Below are 23,354 nucleotides of genomic sequence, written 5' to 3' on the forward strand. Positions count from 1 at the left end.
TAAAAAATGCAAAAATGGATTGAGATGGGGAGGTAATATGATGTAGAATGGAATTTCAAAGGGGAAAGTGTGTGGCGGGGGAGGGAGGGAATTTCCGTGGGATATTTTTTCATAATCATGGAAAATGCTAATAAAATTTTTAAAAAATGCAAAAATGCGCTCAGTGAAGACATCATCGTCCAAACGTGAATTAAATGTACGGTGTTTGTTTGTTTTTAAAGCAGCTGGCAGGGTAGTGCTCTCCCAGCACTGGGGAGGCTGACGCACAACGACTGCTCAAACACGAAGCTCGCCTGGGATACATCGCAAGACGAAGGAGAAAGAAGACTAAAAGAATAAAAAAAAGAAAAGAAAAGTGTAGCCTCCTTTCGGAAATCATTGTTTCTTCTAATTATGAAAACGTATTTAAAAAGGAGCAACATTGAAACTCATGAGTATCATAATTGTCAATGTGATTTGAAGCCAAAAATGTTATTAAAATTTGAAAATGCAATGGTATCTATTAAGACATTTCTGATTTATTTTTATTAGAGACAGAGAGGACACAGAGAGAGAGTGAGAATGGGTGCTGAGGTCTCATCAAATTAGGGTTAGTGCACCTATCTTACGAGATAGATTTTTAGCGTAGGGATGCTAAATCAGAGGCATGGAGATTTGATGAACAGACCGTCGGCTGCGAACGTGTTTTATGTGTCACTCACTGACAAATGTGCTGAATTTAACTTTCTGTCTTCTCTTCCCTTCCTGGACTCCTTTGGGATCCGTGAAAGATTGGTTTTCTTCCTAAGACCAACTCCTCTTCCTTGTACTTGAGGACCATCTCCCAGGAGAGTCACCTGGGTTCACCCACATCTGTGGCAGCAGCATGACCCCTTTTCCCCCCGGGTTCAGATCCAGTGTGTCCTGGACAAGTCTCTTTAGATATATCTTCCCTAATGTGTTCAAGACTGAACTTTCCCCTTATCCCTGTTCCAGCTCCTTCCTCAAGTCTCTGGAGGGCACTGGTTAGGCTTGTTGGGAGGGTATGGGAGAGAAATGTGTCCCCTTTGCTTCTCCTAAATGAAAAGGCACAATTCTTTAGGAAAGTTTTGGGGTTAAGAAATGATCCTGCACATTACAGTCTGCAAAGGAATTCACAAACATTTGTACAAAGAGGAAGTTGTCAATGTTCAAACAACCTGAGGTGACATCAATCTGATTCTTAGAATACTGCTTCAGCATTGCTAATGAACTGCTTGGGAAGCTCAAGGTGGTGGGTGTCTCTCTCCAATAACTTTAGAGAAGTCAGTTGGACATGATGGCATGACTAGTTGATGTCTAAAAAAAATCATAATAACCACCAGTTATTAGTTTCACTTGACAAGATATGATGGTTTAGTCCTTTCATTTATTTATTTAGTTTTGAGCGATAGAGTCTCACTTTAGCCCAGGCTGACCTGGAGCACACTCTGTAGACCCAGGCTAGCTTTTGAACTCACAGCAATCCTCCTACCTCTGCCTCCCAAGTGCTGGGATTAAAGACTGGCACTCATTTCCAGTTTTGATACAAGGTCTCACTGAGTTGCCCATGCTAGTCTTGAATTCACTCTGTAGCCCAGGAAGGCCTAGAATTTGCCATGTTTTGCCTCAGTGTCCCCAATAGGTCAGACTACAAACCTATGCTACAGTCCTTGGTTTAGAATAGAAAGAGGGAGGAAGAAGGAGAGAGAGGGAGAAAAAGGGAGAGATTAAGGGCTATGCTATCTTTTGCTTAGCAAATTTAATAAAGTAGTTTATGTGGTTATCCTATTTCTAGTAGTGTGGTGTGTTTATGTGGAGAATTTTAAAAAACTTTTTTTATTGACAACTTCCTTAATTACAGACAATAAACCATGATAATGCCCTCCCCTCCCTATGGGGAGATTTTGATAGCTGAAAAATAGAAAAGGGGTTGTAACTGTAAGACTAAAGAAGCAGTCAATATAAATGCAAAGAATTTCAAGTTATGTTAAGGAAGAATTCGTAATCCCTAAATTGACGATGTTCCTGTTAGGTGTTTTCAATATAGAGGTCTTCTTTTTTTTTTCCTTTCTGTGTGGCTGCGAAGTGGAGGATGCAATGTGCGGAACAGCGTCTCACAAAAGATATTCTCTCATAAAGTAACTTTCCTCGCTAGAAATGGAAGAAAAGCTGGCTGAGGTAGGTGTTTGTTCATAGACTAGAAAAGCTCACAAGTCCTCCACGTTATTGTAAGGAAAATGTAAGCAAACCGTGTTTCCGCCCGGTTTCGAACCGGGGACCTTTCGCGTGTGAGGCGAACGTGATAACCACTACACTACGGAAACTGGCCTGCCCATGCTGTTGCTGGCATAACCCTAAAGCTATGTTGCAAGAGACCTGCTTCCCAGCCAACGCAACCTTCTGTTTCTGCACCGGCGGCAGAGTTGTGTCGAGTTCCTGCGCGGGGACTCGTCTTCTACCGAACGGCCTGCAGAGGCTGCCACAGTCAAGGACATTTTACCCACGAAGGTTCGTGATTTTGGCGTCGTTCCCTCCGAGATCCTCCGAAAACCCGGTTTTAGGAAGCACGGAGTCTACCTGAAGTTTTCCCTAATTTTTTTTCTATATACTCAGCCCTTGGATAATGCATTGTCCAACATCCACCCTGAATTCTGTACATCAAACAGGGTCTTGTCATTTCTTCTGTCATTTAATAAAAGAACTCCCCGCATTGTGGCACACGCCTTTAATCCCAGCACTTGGGAGGTAGAGGTCTAAGTTTCTTTCCTTCCTTCCTTCCTCCCTCCTTCCCTTCCCCTCCCCTCCCCTCCCCTCCCCTCCCCTCCCCTCCCCTCCCCTCCCCTCCCCTCCCCTCCCCTCCTCTCCCCTCCCCTCTCCTTGTTGGTTTGGTTAGTTGCTTTTAGAGGTAGAGCCTCACTCTAGCTCAAGCTGACCTGGAATTCATTGTCTAGTCTTAGGATGGCCTCATACCTCTGCCTCCCCAGTGCTGGCATTGAAGGAGTGTATGACCAAGCCTAGCCTCTACATATTGATTGATCTTTTTGGGAAAGGGAAATTTTGATGCGTTATCACTGTATTACAACTGAGCCATTAATCTGATACGTTCCTCCACATTAACTTGTTGATTTTCATAGTGCTGCTGAGGAAGCACATGTTTATGCAGAAAGACCCTTTTGAGAGATGTGCAAGTTTTTTCTGGGTATTTACAAAAGCTTTTTTTTTTTTTTCTTTCTTTTTCCACTGTTAACTTTTTCAGCATCCACAATGTTTATCTTCTTAAGATTAGTGGTTACTCTTAACAACAACAACAAAAAGAACATTAAAGTCCCATAATATCTAAAAAAGAAGATTAGTGGTTACTAGTTGTTTTTGTTTTTAGCCTTTTTTTTATTTTTTCTGGCTATGTGAATTACTACATTCTTGGACTTCTATCCTCTTAATTTGTTCAACCACTGTCAATAGTACCTCACGTGGCTGGTTGGGGTTCAGATCCATCTGCACGTACATCAACTATGATTTCTGTCTCACAAAGTCTATTTAGAGGCCCGATGTGGTGGTGCACCCTTTTAATTCTAGCACTCCTGAGGCAGAGGGAGAGACACTGACGGAGTTCGAGGCCAGCCTGGTACTACAGAGTGAGTTCCAGGTAAACCAGGGCTAGCGTGAGACTCTGCCTAGGGATTCCAGCAGCTTTGATGCCAAACATGAAAGGTATGTGCAGCTCATACTGTATTTGTTGAATGAACTGATTGATGACTTAGAGACCTTTATTTTACTTATTTACTTACTTACTTTTTTAGGCGGGGTGTCGCTCTAGTCCAGAGCTGGCCTTAAACTCACAATGATACCTTTACTTCAGGGATTAAAGGCAAGAGCCACCACTTCCTGCTTTGGAAATACTTTAAAATTTTTTCAAAATACTTAAAAATATTTTATTTATTTAAGAAAGAGACAGAGGTAGAGAGAATGGGCACGCCAGGGCCTCTAGCTACTGCAAACGAACTCCAGATGCATGCATCTTGTGCATCTGGCTTATGTGGGTACTAAGGAATCACAGTGCCTTAATGGCTAAGGCATCTCTCCAGCCCTCTATTTATTTATTTGCAAGCAGAGAGACGGGGGGGTGGGGGGGTGGGGGGGGGCGGGGAGAGAAAGAGAATGAATGAATGAGTGAACGCATCACGGCCTCTTCCGCTGCAAACGATTTCCAGTTGTATGTGCCACTTTGTGCATCTGGGTACTGGGTAATTAAAAATGGGTACTGGGGAATCAAACTCAGGTCGTTAGGCTTTGCAGGCAGGCAGGAACCTTAATTGCTAAACCATTTGTCCAGCCAGGAAATACTTTTTTTTTTTTTTTTTTTCCTGAAGTAGTGTCTCACAGTAGCTCAGGCTGACCTGGGATTCATTATGTAGTATCAGGGTAGTCTAGAACTCTCGGGGATCCTCCTACCTCTGCCTCCTGAGTGCTGGGATTAAAGGCGTGCAACACCACGCCGAAACACTTTTTTTTTTCAAAGTAGAGTTTCACCCTAGTTCAGGCTGACCGGGAATTCACTATGTAGTCTCAGCGTGGCTTCGAACTCACAGTGTTCCTCCTACCTCTGCCTCCCAAATGCTGGGGTTAAAGGCATATGTCCGGCAGGAAATACTGTTTTTTTTATATATATATTTTATTTATTTGAGAGAGAGAGAGAGGGAGGGAGGGAGAGAATGGGTGCACCAGGGCCTCCAGCCACTGCAAACGAACTCCAGATGCATGTGCCCCCTTGTACATCTGGCTTACGTGGGTCCTGGAGACTCAAACTAGGATTCTTTGGCTTTGTAGGCAAACTCCTTAACCGCCAAGCCAATTCTCCAGCCCAGGAAATATATTTTTAAATATTTTTATTTATTTATGTGACTGAGAGAGGGAGATAGACAGATTGCCACTGCACACAAACTCCAGATGCATGAGCCACTGTGCATCTGGCTTAACGTGGATATTGGGGAATCAAACTCGAGCCATCAAGCCTTGCAAGCAAGGGCCTATAACCTCTGAGCCATCTTTCCAGCCAGGAAAATGCTTTTTAAGAGCATATGAGAGGACTTGTTCAAAACTGAAAGGATAGAGAATAGCATTTACGGGGAAAAAAAATCTTTCTTACCCTGCCAGCCTTGAAAATTTCTATTTTTCTAGAGATGATGATGGTAGATTGCTAACCCTTAACGTCTACCGAGGTGCTAAGGCACGTTCTCATTACTTTAGGTCACATTGTCAGAAAACTCTGTGAGCTGCCAACTATTATTTATTTTACCAGCTAATGTAGAAATATGCAATTATTGGGCTGGAGAGAGGGATTAGTGGTTAAGGCGCTTGCTTGCAAGGTCCAGGTTCAAACCCCCAGTAAAGTCAGCTGCCCAAATTGGCAGTATTTAGAGGCCATGGTGTTCTCATTCTGCCTGTTCCTTGACCTCTCTCTCAAATATATAGTTTTGCCAGGTAGGGTTTCACTCTAGTCCAGGATCACCTGGAACTCACTATGTAGTCTCAGGAGGCCCTAGAACTCATGCCCATCCAACTTGTGCCTCCCAAGTGCTGGGATTAAATGCGTGGGCCACACCCGGCAAATAAAATCGTTTAAAAAATGAACTCATCAAATGCATTTAACATTCTCCGACTCCCTTTTAGCTGGCTGCATTGTACACTTTGACAATCTGCACTTATCATGCTGAAGAGGAGCTTTTTTCACAGATGAACAGTGCTTCGCTACATGAATGTGGATATGATTTTTCACTCTTAATTTGGAAAAGTTTATCCAAAATATGGAAGTATGAACGTTTGCTATCAGCGCAGAGAGGCCTGGAACTCGGGGCAATCCTCCTGTCGCAGGCTCCCGGGAGCGGGAAGGACAGGTTCGGCGGTGCCTTGGGCAGCTTCTAGAAAGGGCGTGGAGTGGCAAGGGCCAAGGGGCGCTGGAGCAGGGCGGGGAGCCCCGGGCTCCACCCCGGCGCGTTCCCGCAGGCCCCGCCCCCGCCCAGCCCGGGCGCCGCGCTGCGACTCCCTGACCACAAAGTTCTCCGCCTAGAAGGGCCGGAAGTACTTGCGCACGCTCGCAGCGGCCCACCCCCCCAGCTTCCGGCTTCGGCTGTGGGGAGTCCCTGCTGCAGTCTTCCGTGCCTGGCCGGTAGGATGGTGCTTGGCCGATGCGGTCACAGCACCGGAAGGAGAGACCTAGCCAACGTTCTCCCTGCGCTCCGTAGTTTCTCCTCAGTGGTGGGACATGGCGGGGTCCGGCTGGGTCGGCGTGCTCGGCACCCTTGGATCACAGAGATGTGGGCCTCCGGCGTCCTAGCCCTCCCGCCCTCTTCCCGAGTGTCGGCTAGAGCGTCTCCTCCTCGTTTCCTGTTGCCCTGGGGCCGCGTGAGGGAGAAGGGGGCGTAGCCTAGCCGCCGCGCGGACGCCGGAAGCGTCGGGGAGGGAGGCCGGAAGCTAGGGGGCGGGGCCAGGACGTGAGGCGGGGCGGGGGGTGGTGGTGGTATATGAGGAGGCCGAGTTGTGGGGGGGGGGGAAAGGGGGAAAAAAAAAAAACACGTTTGGTTACGGATTTGCACTCAGGGCCACCCGAGGTCCTTGTCGGTGGCGTGTAGCTCTGCCCCCTCCCCTCGCACGAGACACGGTTATCATCCGGGACCGGTGTGGGGGGGGGGACGCTGTGTGGGGAACGAAGGGGGGGCGGGAGCCTGTCGGGAGGACATTTCTCCGGTTGGCGCTCGAGGCTGGGCGTGGAGAGGCAGGCAGTGCTTTTAGGGGGGTGTGTGGGTGGGTGGGACCGGTCGCTTGGGTCTCCGAGACGGAAGACCCCCCCCCACGGTCCCCCCCCACCGCACACCTCCACGGGCTGAGCGGACACTAAGATGGCCGCCGTTGCCATGACACCCAACCCCGTGCAGACCCTTCAGGAGGAGGCGGTGTGTGCCATCTGCCTGGATTACTTCACGGACCCCGTGTCCATCGGCTGCGGGCACAACTTCTGCCGGGTGTGTGTGACCCAGCTGTGGGGCGGGGAGGACGAGGAGGACCGCGACGAGCTGGAGCGGGAGGACGAGGACGAGGAGGAGGAGGAGGAGGAGGAGGTGGGCGACGAGGAAGAGGTGGAAGCCGTGGGCGACGGCGGCGGCGGAGGCGGCGGCGGCGGCGGCGGTTGGGACACCCCGATGCGGGACGAAGATTACGAGGGCAACATGGAGGAGGAGGAGGCCGAGGAGGAAGAGGAGGGTGTGTTCTGGTCCAGCGGCTTAGGTGGGTCCAACTGGGGCACCATGGACTACGTGTGGGAAGAGGAAGACGAGGAGGAGGACCTGGACTACTACCTGGGCGACGTGGAGGACCTGCGGGGGGACGAGGAGGAGGACGTGGAGGAAGTGCTGGAGGAGGACGAGGAGGAAGAGGAGTTGGACCCGGTCACCCGGCTGCCCACGCCGCCCGTGCCCCGGAGGTGTTTCACCTGTCCCCAGTGCCGCAAAAGTTTCCCGCGGCGGAGCTTCCGTCCCAACCTGCAGTTGGCCAACATGGTGCAGGTGATCCGGCAGATGCACCCGACCCCAGGTCGGGGCATCCGGGTGAGCGAGCAGGGCATCTGCCCCCGGCACCAAGAAGCCTTGAAACTGTTCTGCGAGGTGGATGAAGAAGCCATCTGTGTGGTGTGCAGAGAATCCAGGAGCCACAAGCAGCACAGCGTGGTGCCCTTGGAGGAGGTGGTGCAGGAGTACAAGGTGAGCCCGGTGGCCAGAGAATTCGGTGTGCCTTAGGGGGCGGGGAGCCGAGGAAGTAGAGGGAGAATCTGGTCCCCGAGTTGGGACCTCACCTACGGGAGAAGCGACTCTCCCTATCCAAGCACTGACTGGCACGAAGGTGAGTTCAACGTAAGAAGGATGCTGGGGAAACGTGGGCAGAGGCAGTGCCAGTGGGCTTTGGCTTCTGGGGAGTACGCCACTGCTGTTTCACACTTCCACTGCGGCGAGGCATAGGGTGCAGTGGCAGCAAGTGCTTTACTCCCAGCCTCACTTGATTTTTTGTGAGTCAAGTCTGTCTTGGAAAGAAGTGAGAGCCTAAGAGCGCAAGGATGGGCTCTGAAACGGGAACATAGAAATGACTAGCGTCAGATCCAACCCCCTGCACCTTCCTTCTAGTGGGTTCCACACCTGTTGTGATTGGCGTGGTTCTCCCCTTGAGGATTTTGATTGGCTTTGTACTAGGCTGGTGTACTAACCAGAAAGGAGAGGGGCTTTTAAGGCAGAAAACCTGGGACAGTCTTCCTGTCATATCTTGCTCAAGTGTCTGAGTGTCTTTGAACTTTAATCACCCCAGGATGGATATTAATAATTTATGAGTACCAATACTAACCACCTTTCACAGATTTTCATTCAGAGCTCAACACCCTCCCAGTGAGTTTGGTGGTTGTCATTTATTAGGAGACCACGCAGACCAGCCAGCCGTGGTGGTGCCCATTTTTAATCCCAAACTCAGGAGGCAGAGGTAGGAGGATCACTGATTTTGAGCCCATCCTGGGATTACAGAGTTCCAGGTCAACGTGGGCTAGAGTGAGACCCTACCTTGAAAAACAAAAAGAACAATAAAGACAGATCACACAGGTTTATTAAAAGATAAACTTGGGAATCAGCATCTCTCCCCCTGGGGTATACCATAACACCAGTCCGATGCTGACTCTTCTGACCTTTCTTGTTGGAATCTGATTCTTGGTTAATTGTTTTGTTCCTTGTCTCTCTTCCTAATTCTTTGAACATATGTAAAGGACATTTGTCTATGAGACTTCCAGCACAGACAAAATTACCTTATGAAGGCTTGGATGGATTTGAACCAATGAAATCAGGAGATGGAGACAGTTGCCGCTTTATGGCCTCCCAGAGGGTTTTTTTTTTTTTTTTTTTTATAACTTGTATTTCTACCTTTTCTTGATTACTTCACTAAATTCAGGATTTTTTAATATATATGTATATATATTTTATTTGCAAGAAGAGAGGAAAAAAAAGAATGGGTGTGCCAGGGTCTCTAGCCACTGACAATAAAATCCAGACACATGTACCACTTTGTGCATCCAGCTTTATGTGGGCTCTGGGGAACTGAACCCAGGTTGTTAGGCTTTCAAGGCAAGGGACCTTACTGCTGAGCTCTCTCTCCAGCCCAGTTCAGGGATTTTTATCATACTGATCTCCCTTGGTATATAGGGAGTTGGAAGCCAGTCTGGGTTGCATGAGATCCTATTCTTTTTTTTTTTCTTTTTCTCCAGGTAGGGTCTTACTCTAGCCCAGGACTCTAGTTCCAGGCTGGCCACAAATTTACAGTGATCCTCCTACCTCAGCCTACCAAGTGCTGGGAGTAAAGGGCGTGTTTTTTTTTTTTTTTTTTTTTTTTTTTAATTTTTTGGTTTTTCAAGGTAGGGACTCACTCTGGCCCAGGCTGACCTGGAATTCACTATGGAGTCTCAGGGTGGCCTTGAACTCAATGCTGATCCTCCTGCCTCTTAGTGCTGGAATTAAAGGCCTGTGCCACCATGCCCAGCTGTTTTTTTTTTTTTCTTTTAAATTAATTTATTTATTAGAGCAATTGAGAGTTATGTGTGTGCCAGGGTCTCCAGCCACTGCAAATGAACTCCAGACGCATGTGCCACTTTGTGCAATCTGGTTTTACGTATGTACTAGGGAATTGAATTTCGGTCATTAGGCTTTGCAAGTAAGCACCTTAACCACTGAGCAATCTCTGTAGCCCCTGAGGTCCTGTTACTTATTTATATTTGAGAGAGAACGAATAGGCACGTCAGGGTCTTCAGCTGCTGGGAACAAATTCCAGATGCTTGCAACCCCTTGTGGCATGTGTGTGACATTGCATGCTTGCGTAACTGCATCTGGCTATGTGGGACCTGGAGATTCAAACATGAGTTCTTAGGCTTCTCATGCAAGCAAGCATCTTAACCACTAAGCCATCTCTCTAGCCTTTTAAAAGCATATACTACTTATTCATCTTTTGTTGTTGTTGTTGTTGTTTTTTGAGGTTGGGTCTCACTCTTAACTCCGGCTGACCTGGAATTCACTATGTAGTCTCAGGGTGGCCTTGAACCCGTGATCCTCCCAAGTGCTGGGATTAAAGGCATGCGCCACCATGCCCGGCTAAAAACACATTTTTGTTGCTATGTTTTTTTTTGTTGTTTTTGGAGGTAGTGTTTCACTCTAGTGCACGCTGACCTATAATTCACTGTGTAGTCTCAGGCTGGCCTCAAACTCATGGTGATTCTCCTTTCTCTACCTCCCGAGTGCTGGGATTAAAAGCGTGTGCCACCATGTCTAACTTTTAAAACATTTTAATTTTTTTTAGTTTTTATTTATTTAGTTTTTTGATAGAGATTTTAAAATTTATTTATTTACACAATTTTTATTAACATTTTCCATAATTATAAAAAATATCCCATGGTAATACCTCCCCCCCCACACTTTCCCCTTTGAAATTCCATTCTTAATCATATTACCTCAGCATCTCAATCATTGTACTTACATATATACAATATTAAAACATTTTAAATATTTATTTATGTGTGTGTGTGTGGGGGGGGAATATGAGTGTGAGCCCTTAGCCACTGCAAATGAACTCCAGAAACGTACCACCATGTGCATCTGACTTACATGGGTCCTAGGGAATTGAAACTGGGTCTTTAGGCTTCACAGGCAAACATGTTAACTGCTAAGCCATCTCTCTCAGTCCCCTGAAAGCCTGTTCTTAAGAGAACAAAACAAAACAAAACAAAAAAACCCAAAAGTAGTATAGTATTTGGATTCATGCTTAGAAATTAAAAAAAAAATTCTTATTTACTTGAGAAAGAGAGAGAGAATGTCTGGGTGTGGTAGTGCATGCTTTTAATCCCAGCACTCGGGAGGCAGAGGTAGGAGGATCTCCGTGAGTTTGAGGCCATCCTGAGACTACATAGTGAATTTCAGGTCAGCCTGACATAGAGTGAGACTCTACCTTGGAAAAAAAGAGAGAGAGGGAGGGAGGGAGGGAGGGATGAAGAAAGAAAGAAAGAATGGGCACACCAGGGTCTTTAGCTACTGGAAACAAACTCCAGATGCATGCAAAGCCATCTCTCCAGCCCCGTGCTTAAAAATTTTTGTCAATTTAGGAAAAGCATTAAACAGTTAGTTTAAATTTTATAAATTCCAATCAGGGTGTTGTGGTGCACACCTTTAATCCCAGCGCTTGGGAGGCAGAGGTAGGAGAACTGCTGTGAGTTTGAGGCCACCCTGAGACTACGTAGTGAATTCCAGGTCAGCCTGAGCTAGAGGGAGACCCTACCTGGGAAAACAAACAAGCAAACAAACAAAAAAAATACATAAATACATATAAATTCCTAACTAATTAAATAGAAATTAATGACTCTGCTGTGGAGAAATAAAGTATTACCAAAAGGTAAAATTACCAGATGAGTTGTCATACTCCTTTAATCCCAGCATTCGAGAAGCATAGGTAGAAGGATTGCTGTGAATTCAAGGCCACCCTGAAAGTACATACTGAATTCCAGGTCATCCTGGGCTAGAGTGAGACTCTACCTTGAAAAACCAAAAGAACCTGGGCGTGGTGGTGCACGCCTTTAATCTCAGCACTTGGGAAACAGGTAGGAGGATCACTGTTAGTTTGAGGTCACTCTGAGACTACAGAGTGAGGTCCAGGCCAGCCTTGCCTAGAGCAAGACCCGACCTCAGAAAAAAAGAAAGAAAGGAAAGGCAAAATTAACGTGCTAAAGAGAGAAAGTGTATTTGTGTGAGTGAGTGAAGAGAGAGTGTGTGCACTGGAGGGCTGCTTGCCACTGCAAAGTACTCCAGATGCATGCACAGCTTTGCATCTGGCTTTATGTGTACACAGAGGAACTGAACCTGCGCTGGCAGGGTTTGAAAGTAAATGCTCTTAACTGCTGAGTCATCTACCTAGCCCCAGACTGTAATTTTATTTCTACTGTACTTTTTCCTACAACCAACCAGTTGTGCAACAGGTGTCTTTTGTACTCTGGGTCAGTAACCCTTCTAGTTCATGGGTCTCACTGGCAGCTTTTAGTTAGCAAATACTGGATAACATTTACTAATCTTTTGCCACATGTCAGACATTGTGCTAAGTGTAATATTCCTGAGGTTGATTTTATTCCCATTTTAAGCTGAGAAAACTGGAGGCATGGTTTGTCTCAAATCACTAAGATGCATTCTGTTTCTAGAGTCTATGCTTGAAATCTACACTGTGTTAAGGAAGAGAGCAAAGCACAAAAAGAAGACATGGCAGAGGACTGGCTACACATTGTTGGGGTGCAAAGCTAATCTGGAGTGCCGTGAACATTGTAGAAAGGAGAAAGGATTTTTGGTTTTCATTAACAAGTAATTGAGTAAGACAGCAGATGGACAGAAGCATAGGAATTTACTATAGTGGAAAAATCCCAATGCTTGCAGAGATAGAGGCTGGAGTCTAAAGTTAATCTCAGCTACATAAGGATTTCCAGGCCTGGCTGGGCTACATAAGACCCTGCTTTCATTTTTTTTTTTTTTTTTTGCTTATTTATATGAGAGACAATAAACAATATCCCATGGTAATTCTCTCCCTCCCCCCATTTTCCCCTTTGAAACCCCACTCTCCATCCTATGCTCTCCCCCTCTCAATCAGTCTTAATTTTTATTTTGATGTCATCATCTTGTCCTCCTATTATGATGGTCTTGTGTAGGTAGTGTCAGGTGCTGTGAGGTCATGGATATCCAGGCCATTTTGTGTGTGGAGGAGCATGTTGTAAGGAGTCCTGTCCGTCCCCTTCCTTTGGCTCTTACATTCTTTCTGCCACCTCTTCCGCAACGGATACTGAGCTTTTTCTTTTTTTCTTTTTCTTTTGGTGTTTTTTTGAGGTAGGGTCTCGCTCTAGCCCAGGATGACCTGGAATTCACTATATAGTCTCAGGGTGGCCTCAGACTCACAGTGATCCTTCTATCTCTGCCTCCTGAGTTCTGGGATTAAGGGCGTGCGCCACCACGCCCTGCTTGAGACATTGCTTTCAAATAAAATAAAATAATGAGGGCCAGGGACCCTACAGTGTCTGGAAGAGGCACAGTTGCAAATTGTTAGTACCTAGGGAAACAGTATAAAAGATTTAGTTCCATTTTGGAGGGATCATAGGAAATTAGGGGTGGTTAGAGTCAGAACTGTGCTTAGGAAACTGGTTTTGTTTGTTTGAAATAGGGCCTCATGTATCCCTGTCTGGCTTCCAACTCTGTGGAGCTGAAAGTGACTTTGACCTTTCGATCTTCTACCTCTACCTCTCAGGTTCTGGGGAGTATAAGCATAGACCACTATGCCAAGCTAAGAAGCTTTTTTTTTTTTTTTAATTACATATATATGGCATATATAATTTCTTTTTAAAAACATTTTTCTTATTTATTAGAGAGAGGATGGGCATGCCAGACCCTGTAGCTACTGCAAACAAACTCCACATGCATGTGCCACCTTGTGCATCTGGCTTTACGTGGGTACTGGGGAATTGAACCTGGGTCCTTTGGCTTCTCAGGCAAACACCTTAACTGCTAAGCCATCTCTCCAGCTTGTTAATTTTATTTTTTGAGGCGAGATCTCACTCTACCTCAGGCTGATCTGGAACTCTGGTAGCCCAAGCTGGCTTTGAACTCATGATTATCCTATGATTATCCTTCTGAATGGCCTGGCTGGGAGCTGGGTTTTAAGTGAAGACTACCGTGGACCAAGTGGAGAAGGATAGTTCCAGCCAAAGAAATAGTATAAAATTATTCGTAACTTAAAACAAGTAGTTTTGTGAGTAGCTGTAAGACCATAGAAGGGATGAGTATAAGAAATAAGGATAAAAATGTGAGATCAGGGTGGCTGGAGAGATGACTCAGTGGCTAAGGCCCTTGCCTAGGAAGCCTAATGACCCTGGTTTGATTCCCCAGTACCCATGTAAAGCCAGATGCACAAAGTGGCACATACATCTCCACTCTCTCTACTTGCAAATAAATAAATAAATAACAAATGTAGGGTCAGAACCAGGCATGGTGGTGCATGCCTTTTAGTCCCAGAGAGGCTGAGATAGGATTATAGGAAGTTCAGGGCCAGCCTTGGGCTCCAAAATGAGTTCTAAGTCAGCCTGGGCTAGAGTGAGATGCTGTTTCAAAATAAATATAAACATATATCTTATTCTATTTCTCTGGCTGGAATTATCCTTCTCCACTTGGTCCATGGTAGTCTTCACTTAAAACCCAGCTCCCAGCCAGGCTAGGTGCCTCACTCCTAGAATCCAACCATTCAGAAAGATAATCATATGATAATCATGAGTTCAAAGCCAGCTTGGGCTACCAGAGTTCCAGGTCAGCCTGAGGTAGAGTGAGATCCCACCTCAAAAAATAATGTAGAGATGCACTGTCAGTATTGTGGAAATGTTAAGAGAACCAGCCACTTGAACATAGGCACAGTCATCAGAAAAGCATTTAGATGTGAAGGACTTAAGATGTCTTACCCAGTGCAGGTCTGTTAAGTGTGGAGCTTTGATTCCATAAGAATCTTGATAATGCACACAGGACTTGTAGACCATGAGAGCAGGGGAAGGTTGGAGGCATCTATCATCATCTGGGAGAAGTAGGAAGGAAGGGCTTATTTGATGCTTGTGGTAAAATCAGGTATTGTGTCTACTGTAGGAAGCAGGACTGGAAAGGCAGGCTCTAAAGTCTAAAGGGCCAGACTTTCTTATCACCCCTACCTCTAACCTTCCCTTTCTTGATCCCTTAGGCCAAACTGCAAGGGCATGTGGAACCACTTAGGAAGCACTTGGAGGCTGTGCAGAAGATGAAGGCTAAGGAGGAGAGACGGGTGACAGAGCTGAAGGTAGGTGAATGTCCTCTGATTGCTTCTGTGGTCAGGGTGAGGAAGATGTTGCCAGTCATTACAAATGATAACTAGACCCCTGAAGATGGAGGGGACAGCCGTAGCCTGGGAGAGGGGTAGAAAGGAATGTGAGGAGACAGGCCTTCAGGGACAGAAAGTATGTTCCTTCTTAGCTTTTTTTATTGTTGCTGTTGTTTTTTGTTTTGTTTTAGGTAGGGTCTTGCTCTAGCCCAGGCTGACCTGGAATTCACTACATACTCTCAGGGTGGCCTTGGACTCAGGTGGTCCTCTGCCTCCTGAGTGCTGGGATTAAAGGTGTGTATTTATCACACACAGAGACACAAAGAGAGAAGGGGTGAGGGGAGAGAATATGAGCACGCCAGGGCTACCAGTTACTGCAAAACAAACTCCAGACGCATGTGCCACCTTCTGCATCTGGCTTATGTGGGTACTGGGTCCTTAGGCTTTGCAGGCAAGTGCCTTAGCTGCTAAACCATCTCTCCAACCCCTTTCTTAGCTTTTACATGTAGTGTAAACCGAGCTGGGAAATGGCTCCATTGGTGAAGTGTTTTATTATGCATGCATGAGGACCTCAGTTCGGAAATGCAGCACCCATGTCAAATACCAGTAATCTGTATGGACTCCTATAATCTGGGGAGGTGGAGACAGGAAGATATCCCCATGGGTTGCTGGCTAGCTTGTCTAGGTGGATTGGTGAACTTCAGGTTCAGTTGAGATACTATGTTTAAAGACATAAAGTGGGGTGTGGTGGCACACACCTTTAATCCCAGCACTCTGTGGGAGGCAGAGGTAGGAGAATAGCTGTGAGTTCGAGGCCACCCTGAGACTACCTAGTGCTGAGCTAGAGTGATACTCTACCTTGAAAAAAAGAAAAAGCATGCTCCACCACGCCCAGCCACCTTATTTTTTAAAATTAATTAATTTTATTTCATTTTTTGTTTTTTTTTTTGAGGTAGGGTCTCACTCTATCCAAGGCTGACTTGGAATTCACTAGGTAGTCTCAGGGTTGCCTTGAACTCATGGCGATCCTCCTAGCTCTGCCTCCCTAGTGCTGGGATTAAAAGTTACGTGCCACCACACCCAGAAGGGACACACTTTTAATCCCAGCATTTGGGAGGCAGAGGTAGGAGGATCGCCATGAGTTGGAGGCCAGCCTGAGACTGCATAGTGACTTCCAGATTAACCTGGGCTAGCCTGGGATGCTTCCTTGAAAAACCAAAAAGAAAACATAAGGTGGATGTCTGGAGAGAGAGAACATGTGCGAGAGAGAATTGGCATGCCAGGGCCTCCAGCCACTGCAATTGAACTCCCGATGCATGTGCCACCTTGTGCATGTGTGTGACATGCTTTTGTCATCTTGTGCGTCTGGCTTATGTGATACCTGGAGAGTTGAGCATTGGTCCTTAGGCTTTACAGACAAGTGCTTTAAATGCTAAGCCATCTCTCCAGACCAGGAATGAACTTCTCTTAAAAAAAACATTTTTTATTGTTTTGTTTATTTATTTATTTATTAGATATAGGGGGACAGAGGGAGAGAGAATGGGCACACCAGGGCCTCTGGCCACTGCAAACAAACTCCAGATACATGTGCCACAATGTGCATCTGGCTAACATGGGATCTGGAGAATTGAACCTGGATCCTTAGGCTTTGCAGGCAAGTGCCTTAACCACTAAGCCATCTCTCCAGCCCTGAAATTAACTCTTTAATCTCAGGGTGGCCTTAAACTAATGGTGATCCTCCTACCTCAGCCTTCTTTCCAAGAGCTGGAATTAAAGGCATGCGTCACCATGCCTGGCCTTTAATATCTTCTTTTTCTAGTGTCTCAGCCCTCTTATATTGCTGCTTACCCCTCCCCCCTCTCTGTTTTCAAATAAACTAATTTTAAAAAGTTATATATATGTTTATTTACAAGGCTGGAGAGATGGCTTAGCTGTAAGGCATTTGCCTGCACAAAGCCAAAGGATTCCGGTTCAATTCCCCAGGACCCACATAACCAGATGCACAAGGGGGTCGTATGCATCTGGAGTTTGTTTGCAGTGGCTAGAGGCCCTGGTGTACCCATTTTCTCTCTCATACTCCAAAGCTGGGTATTGTGGCACATAACCTGTAATTCCAGCCCCATGGAGGCTGAAATAGGAGGATTGTGAGTTGTGGGCCAGTCTGGGCTAGATAGCAAAAAAATGAAATGCAGGGTCTGGGGGGATAGCTCAGTGGGTGTTGCAGTCAGGTTTGCATTACTGGTAGAAATCACCCAACCAAGAGCAGCTTGTGGGAAAAAGAGGTTTATTTTGGCTTACAGGCTCAAGGGGAAGCTCCACGGTGGCAGGGGAAAACGATGGCATGAGCAGAGGGTGGACATCATCCCCTGGCTAACATATGGTGGACAATAGCGACAGTAAAGTGGTACCAAGGAGTGGGATTGCTGCCAGACACCTGACTGTGTGGCTTTGGCCTTTTGGAGCTGATTTTCAAGAGGACTGTGGAAGGATTTGAAACCTTGGCCTAAGAGACGCCTTGCAGTGCTGTAAGTACAGCTTGATGGACTATTCTTCCCAGAGTTGAAAGACCTGAATGCAGTAAGAACTATGGACTATGAGGTTTGGCTTATGAGGATGAGAAAGAGCTTTACTTGGACTGGGCTAGAGGCAGTTTTTTTGTGAAAAGCTTGCAATTATGCCGTGTCCTGAGAAGTTGTGCAGGGTTGCTTTGCGTAGAAATGAACTGGTGTGTGCAGAGGGTCATGGCACAGAAAAATGAAATCTTTGGGCCTAAACTACTGCCCACTCACCTGCAAATTGTTTGAGACATTATAATCATTGAGATGGGCCAGGTGACCTGTACTGGGGTAACAAGAAGAATGTAGATTCTTTCAAGGGGCATGAGTGCTCAAGGAGTGTCCTGCTCTTCAAAGTCTGTTTTATTCCCGCCCCCCCCCCCCAATTAAATTCCTCTATGGATTAACAAATTGGCACCCTACTGGTATTGTGGAATATGAAGTTTGCCAGTACTGTGAGTAGCCTAGCTGGAGGGGCGGAATTGGAAGTCCAGAGACTTGTTGCTGGTTAGAATTAGTGGACTTGGAGATTTGTCACTGGCTAGAGTTGTTGGACTTGAAGTTACAGAATTTGATGTTTGCCCTGATTGTTTTAAATCTTGCATTTGAATATTTGCTATGTCCAGTGCCATCTTCTGCATCTTCTGAATGTTTATTCTGTGCCATTATAGTTTTTTTTTTAATTTTTTTTATTTATTTATTTGAGAGCGACAGACACAGAGAAAGACAGATAGAGGGAGAGAGAGAATGGGCGCGCCAGGGCTTCCAGCCTCTGCAAACGAACTCCAGACACGTGTGCCCCCTTGTGCATCTGGCTAATGTGGGACCTGGGGAACCGAGCCTCGAACCGGGGTCCTTAGGCTTCACAGGCAAGCGCTTAACCGCTAAGCCATCTCTCCAGCCCCCATTATGGTTTTTTTGTGGTAATTTTTTGGTATTATGGCTCAGAAGATCATGGACTGTGAGGATGTATGAATGTCATTGGAATTGATAAAAACTATGGGGACTTTTAAAGTTGAACTGAATGTATTGTATTTTACATCATGTATGGATATCAGTTTATGGGGGCCAGGGGTGGAATGTGGTGGTCCCCATAAACTTAGGTGTTCTGGATGCTAGGTCCCCAGCTGATGGCAGTTGGAAATTAAAGTCTCCTGGAGGCGGTGTATTGTTGGGGGCATGCTTATGTGTGTTATAGCCAATTTCCCTTTGCCAGTGTTCGGCACACACTCTGTTGCTATTGTCCACCTTATGTTGTCTGGGGGTGATGTCCTTCCTCTGCTCATGCCATCATTTTTTCCTTTTATCATGGAGCTTCCGCTTGACCCTGTAAGCAAAAAAAAAAAAAAAAAAAAAAAACTTTCCCCACAAGCTGCTTTTAGTTGGGTGATTTCTACCAGCAACAGTGGGTAAAGTGACTTGCAAGCATGAGGACCTGAATTCAATCTCTATTAAGAATACTGGTGTGCTGGGCATGGTGGCGCACGCCTTTAATCCCAGCACTCGGGAGGCAGTGGTAGGAGGATCACCCGGAGTTCGAGGCTACCCTGAGACTGCATAGTGAATTCCAGGTCAGCCTTAGCTAGAGTGAGACCCTACCTCGAAAAACAGAACAAAACAAAAAGAATGCTGGTGTTAGCCAGGCGTGGTGGTGCACACCTTTAATCCCAGCAGGGGTAAGTGGATTTCCATGAGTTTGAGGCCACTCTGAGACTACATAGTTAATTCCAGGTCAGCCTGGACCAGAGAGACCCTACCATGACCCCCCCCCCAAAAAAAAGTACTGGTTGTTGGGTTGGGGAAATGGCTTAGCAGTTAGGCGTTTGCCTATGAAGCCTTAGGACCCCATTTCAGTTCCCCAGGACCCACGCAAGCCAGTTGCACCAGGGGATGCATGCATCTGGAGTTCGTTTGCAGTGGCTGGAGGCTGTGGCATGCCCATTCTCTCTTTCTGTGTTTCTCTCTTTCTCAAATAAATAAGTAGGATATTAAAAAAAAAAAAATTGGGCTGGAGAGATGGCTTAGCGGTTAAGTGCTTGCCTGTGAAGCCTAAGGACCCCGGTTCAAGGCTCGGTTCCCCAGGTCCCACGTTAGCCAGATGCACAAGGGGGCGCACGCGTCTGGAGTTCGTGTGCAGAGGCTGGAAGCCCTGGAGCGCCCATTCTCTCTCTCTCCCTCTGTCTTTCTCTCTGTGTCTGTCGCTCTCAAATAAATAAATTTAAAAAAAAAAAAAATTGCTTGCTGTGGGGCTGGTGAAGTGGCGTAGCAGTTAAGGCACTTTCCTGTGAAGCCCAAGACCTTATGTTCAAATCTCCAGGTTTCATGTAGCCAGATGCAGTGATACAAGCACGCAATGTTGTACATGTGCACATCCTCACAATGGGGCACATCCATCTGGAATTCTTTCACAGCAGATGAAGGCCCTGGCACGCATATTCTCTCTTTTTGTCTCTCTCTGCCTCTTTCTGTCTCTTGAAATAAATAAATAATTAAAAAATATGCTGGATGTGGTGGCACATGCCTGTAATTGCAGCACTGGGGAGGTCTAGAGCTCCCTGGCCTATTGATTACTAGGCCTGTGAGACATCCTGTCTTGAAAATTTCTGAAGATGACACTGGGGTTTGTTCTCTGCCTGTACACATGTACCTGCACCTAGTGAGGCAGTTGTTGGAAAACTGGAGGCTTACCTTCCTGTGTATTCAGGTGGTGTTTACCATCCCCTTTGCATCTTTCCAGAGCCAGATGAAGTCAGAACTGGCAGCTGTGGCCTCAGAATTTGGGCGATTAACACGATTTCTGGCTGAGGAACAGGCAGGGTTGGAGCGGCGCCTGCGAGAAATGCACGAAGCTCAGCTGGGGCGTGCAGGAGCAGCAGCCAGCCGCCTTGAGGAACAGGCTGCCCAGTTGAGCCGCCTGCTGGCTGAGGCTCAAGAACGGAGCCAGCAGGGGGGCCTGCGGTTACTGCAGGTGAGCACTGTTGCCTCTGCCCTGCTCCCTTTTGTCCTCTATGCTGGTTGGAAATAACCAACCCCATGATTGAAACTGAAGACTAAATACATTCTTTTGAGTATAGAGGTGATATTGTATATGGAATGTAAGAAGGAGAATTCGGTTATAGAAGGTGGGGCATTATTGATAGTTGAAAGAATTTTTGACAGTGATATCCTGAGAATGTTAATATTCATTGTATGAACATTATTTTACTGGGATAATAGCAGGAAGGGATGAGTGAATTATGGTGTAATCAAGGTAGTTGTGAGCCTTGCGGGTGCTGCTGTCCCCTTATTCAAGTTCAGATCTGGTTAGAGACTGGGAGAAAGCATTGGTCCCTGTGCAGCTAACACTCTTCTTTGTCTTTTTCTCTTTTTGTTTCTGTTATTCCTAGGACATCAAGGAGACCTTCAACAGGTGTGTTTACACTCTACCCTTTGTAACCCACTGGTGTCTGGCTCCTCATTCATTCCTGTCTCTCTGGATACTTCTTCCCTCCCTTCCTTCCCAGGACCCAAGTTTCTGCTCCTTAGATCCTCCTCTCCTGCCCCTCAGTTTCTGTTCTTTACTCTGGGAATAGCATGGTCCCACCCCCTACCTGGTCCCCTTCCTCCAGGTGTGAAGAGATACAGCTGCAACCCCCAGAGATTTGGTCTCCTGACCCGTGCCAACCCCATAGCCACGACTTCTTGACAGATGCTATTGTGAGGAAAATGAGCCGAATGTTCTGTCAGGCTGCAAGAGGTAGGGGCGGGGGTCACCCTGTATATCTTGCATTTGGTTTTCTTTGGGCTGTGGGAAAGTTTGTGGGTCTGAGATCAGTAGACTACAGGAGGGGAAATTTCAAGGTTGGATACCCAGATAAGTTTTGTGGGTAGTGAGGTGGAAAGATGTCAGGGACTGGGGAGAAGCCTACCAGTTGTCATGGGAATCAGAGTGGAGAAAGGGGTAGAGCCTAATGGAACCTGATTCTGACCTGTAAGATGGTGTTTGGAGCTGAGAAGGGCTGAATGGGGTAGACAGGAGGAGGAGACGGCATTATGAAAGGCCCATCTTGTCATGTTGCTGCTGATGGGGAAGTTGCTCTAGACCTGGCATATTTTCTTTTCTTTCTTTCCAAGTGGACTTGACACTGGACCCTGACACAGCTCACCCAGCCCTCATGCTGTCCCCTGACCGCCGGGGAGTTCGCCTGGCAGAACGTCGTCAGGAGGTTGCTGACCATTCCAAGCGTTTCCCAGCTGACTGCTGCGTGCTGGGGGCCCAGGGCTTCCGCTCTGGCCGGCACTACTGGGAGGTAGAGGTGGGTGGGCGGCGAGGCTGGGCAGTGGGTGCTGCTCGTGAATCAACCCATCATAAAGAAAAAGTGGGCTCTGGGGGGTCCTCTATTAGCAGTGGGGATGCCAGCTCCTCACGTCATCACCATCGTCGCCGCCGGCTCCACCTGCCTCAGCAGCTCCTGCTCCAGCGAGAAGTGTGGTGTGTGGGTACCCATGGCAAACGCTACCAGGCACAGAGCTCAACGGAGCAGACACTGCTAGGCCCTTGTGAGAAACCACGGCGCTTTGGCGTGTACCTGGACTATGAGGCTGGGCGCCTGGGTTTCTACAATGCGGAGACTCTAGCCCATGTGCACACCTTCTCAGCTGCCTTCCTGGGCGAGCGTGTCTTCCCTTTCTTCCGGGTGCTCTCCAAGGGCACCCGCATCAAGCTCTGCCCTTGATCAGCCTGCCACCCGCAGGGGCCCCTCTGGTCATCACTAGGGGGGCGGGTGGTGGTGGATGGTGGCCCAGTCTGGGAGCTCAGGCTCCTCCTACTGTTTGTTATTGAGTTGCTTCCTGCTTCCCTTTGAACCCAGGCCCCTGCTTCTTCCTCTAGGAGCCTAGAGAATCCTCCTGGCCTCCAGCTCTGCCTTCTCACCTACTGTGTCTATCAGGTCTGCATGGGTCCCTGATATGAGAACAGCTTCCCTCCCCATCAGCCTAGCCCAGGATCCATAGTTTAAGGGATGAGGGGAGATTGCAATTTCATTCCTTAACTTCCTGTTTTCCAACCCTACTCTTTAACCTTTGTCATTTCTGAGGCTGGAGGGTTTGGGCTAGATTTACATCCCATTCCGTTTTCTGGTGCAAATTGTAGCTAAGGGATTTGAAAGCTGTTGTGAGGAGCATTCTGGGCAAAAGGGTAGAGCTGGATTAAAATTTGCATACTCCTGGGGAAGTAGGAACTCTTTTTTGAGTTTTCCTTCTATCCCCCAATTTCTACCTCCATAGACTGGCCAGGACTTAGCTTCAGTGAGATCTGGGATGGTCAACAAGATTGAAACTACATGCCATTATATCACCCAATAAATTATTTTTCCCCTTTTTTTCTAGCACTCTTTATCTAGGAGCCAAGCTCCTCCCACCTAACCCCTTTACAGGTTTCTCCACAGGCTCCTCTCCTTTGTTCCGTGGAATTAATTTTATCATTTTCTGGCCTCTTCCCCATGCTTTAGTTCCATTTGGTCAGCCCTAATGGGGAGCCTGGAAACAGGGACCTGGCTCCTTGGGAGAGCCTCGGGTATAATATATTTTTCTAGTAGCCCTTTGCCTTCTGTCACCTAACAGCTTTTGTCCTCTGCTTTGGTGGCTGAGGTCAATTCATGTTCTTGGGGAAAAGGTGGGTTGTGTTGCCTAATAAAATGTTTACTTGCTTTGGTGGAGTCCCACTTCTTTTTAGGCATTGCACAACTGGGTTGGACCTCAGGTTTCATCCCCCCATTCAGCCCTTGGCTTATGAGCCATCCCTCAGGACATGGCTCTGTAAATACAAGTACTTGGTCTGGAGGGATGGTTTAGCAGTTAAGGCGTCCGCTTGCAAAACCAAAGGACCCAGGT

The 23,354-nt window shown here is 47.0% G+C and overlaps 1 protein-coding gene and 1 non-coding gene across 4 annotated transcripts; one reads left to right on the top strand and one right to left on the bottom strand.

Moving 5' to 3' along the window:
* Positions 1–2,251: 2,251 nt before the first annotated feature.
* Trnav-cac lies at positions 2,252–2,324 on the bottom strand. The gene has a single exon. It is a non-coding gene; the product is annotated as a tRNA-Val (tRNA).
* A 4,256-nt stretch (positions 2,325–6,580) lies between these two features.
* On the top strand, positions 6,581–23,170 carry Trim41 (tripartite motif containing 41). Of its 3 annotated transcripts, none has more exons than XM_045153286.1 (7): positions 6,581–7,754; positions 14,812–14,907; positions 20,221–20,451; positions 20,870–20,892; positions 21,092–21,219; positions 21,597–21,778; positions 21,868–22,155. In XM_045153286.1, the coding sequence occupies exons 1-7, from the start codon at positions 6,897–6,899 to the stop codon at positions 22,024–22,026; spliced, it is 1,677 nt and encodes a 558-aa protein (XP_045009221.1). In that variant the 5' UTR covers positions 6,581–6,896; the 3' UTR covers positions 22,027–22,155. The 3 variants fall into 3 exon arrangements, with proteins under 3 accessions (XP_045009221.1, XP_045009222.1, XP_004657522.1); XM_045153287.1 differs by having other exon boundaries at positions 21,597–21,772; XM_004657465.2 differs by having other exon boundaries at positions 21,597–23,170.
* The last annotated feature ends 184 nt before the right edge of the window (positions 23,171–23,354 follow it).

The sequence above is a fragment of the Jaculus jaculus genome, chromosome 6, assembly GCF_020740685.1.
Source record: "Jaculus jaculus isolate mJacJac1 chromosome 6, mJacJac1.mat.Y.cur, whole genome shotgun sequence".
In the NCBI taxonomy this organism is placed as follows: domain Eukaryota; kingdom Metazoa; phylum Chordata; class Mammalia; order Rodentia; family Dipodidae; genus Jaculus; species Jaculus jaculus.

Coding starts and splice junctions, on each gene's coding strand:
- Trim41 (XM_004657465.2), top strand. CDS start 6,897: ATGGCCGCCGTTGCCATGACACCCAACCCCGTGCAGACCCTTCAGGAG. Junction 14,908..20,220: donor GACGGGTGACAGAGCTGAAG/GTAGGTGAATGT, acceptor GCATCTTTCCAG/AGCCAGATGAAGTCAGAACT. Junction 20,452..20,869: donor GGGGCCTGCGGTTACTGCAG/GTGAGCACTGTT, acceptor TGTTATTCCTAG/GACATCAAGGAGACCTTCAA.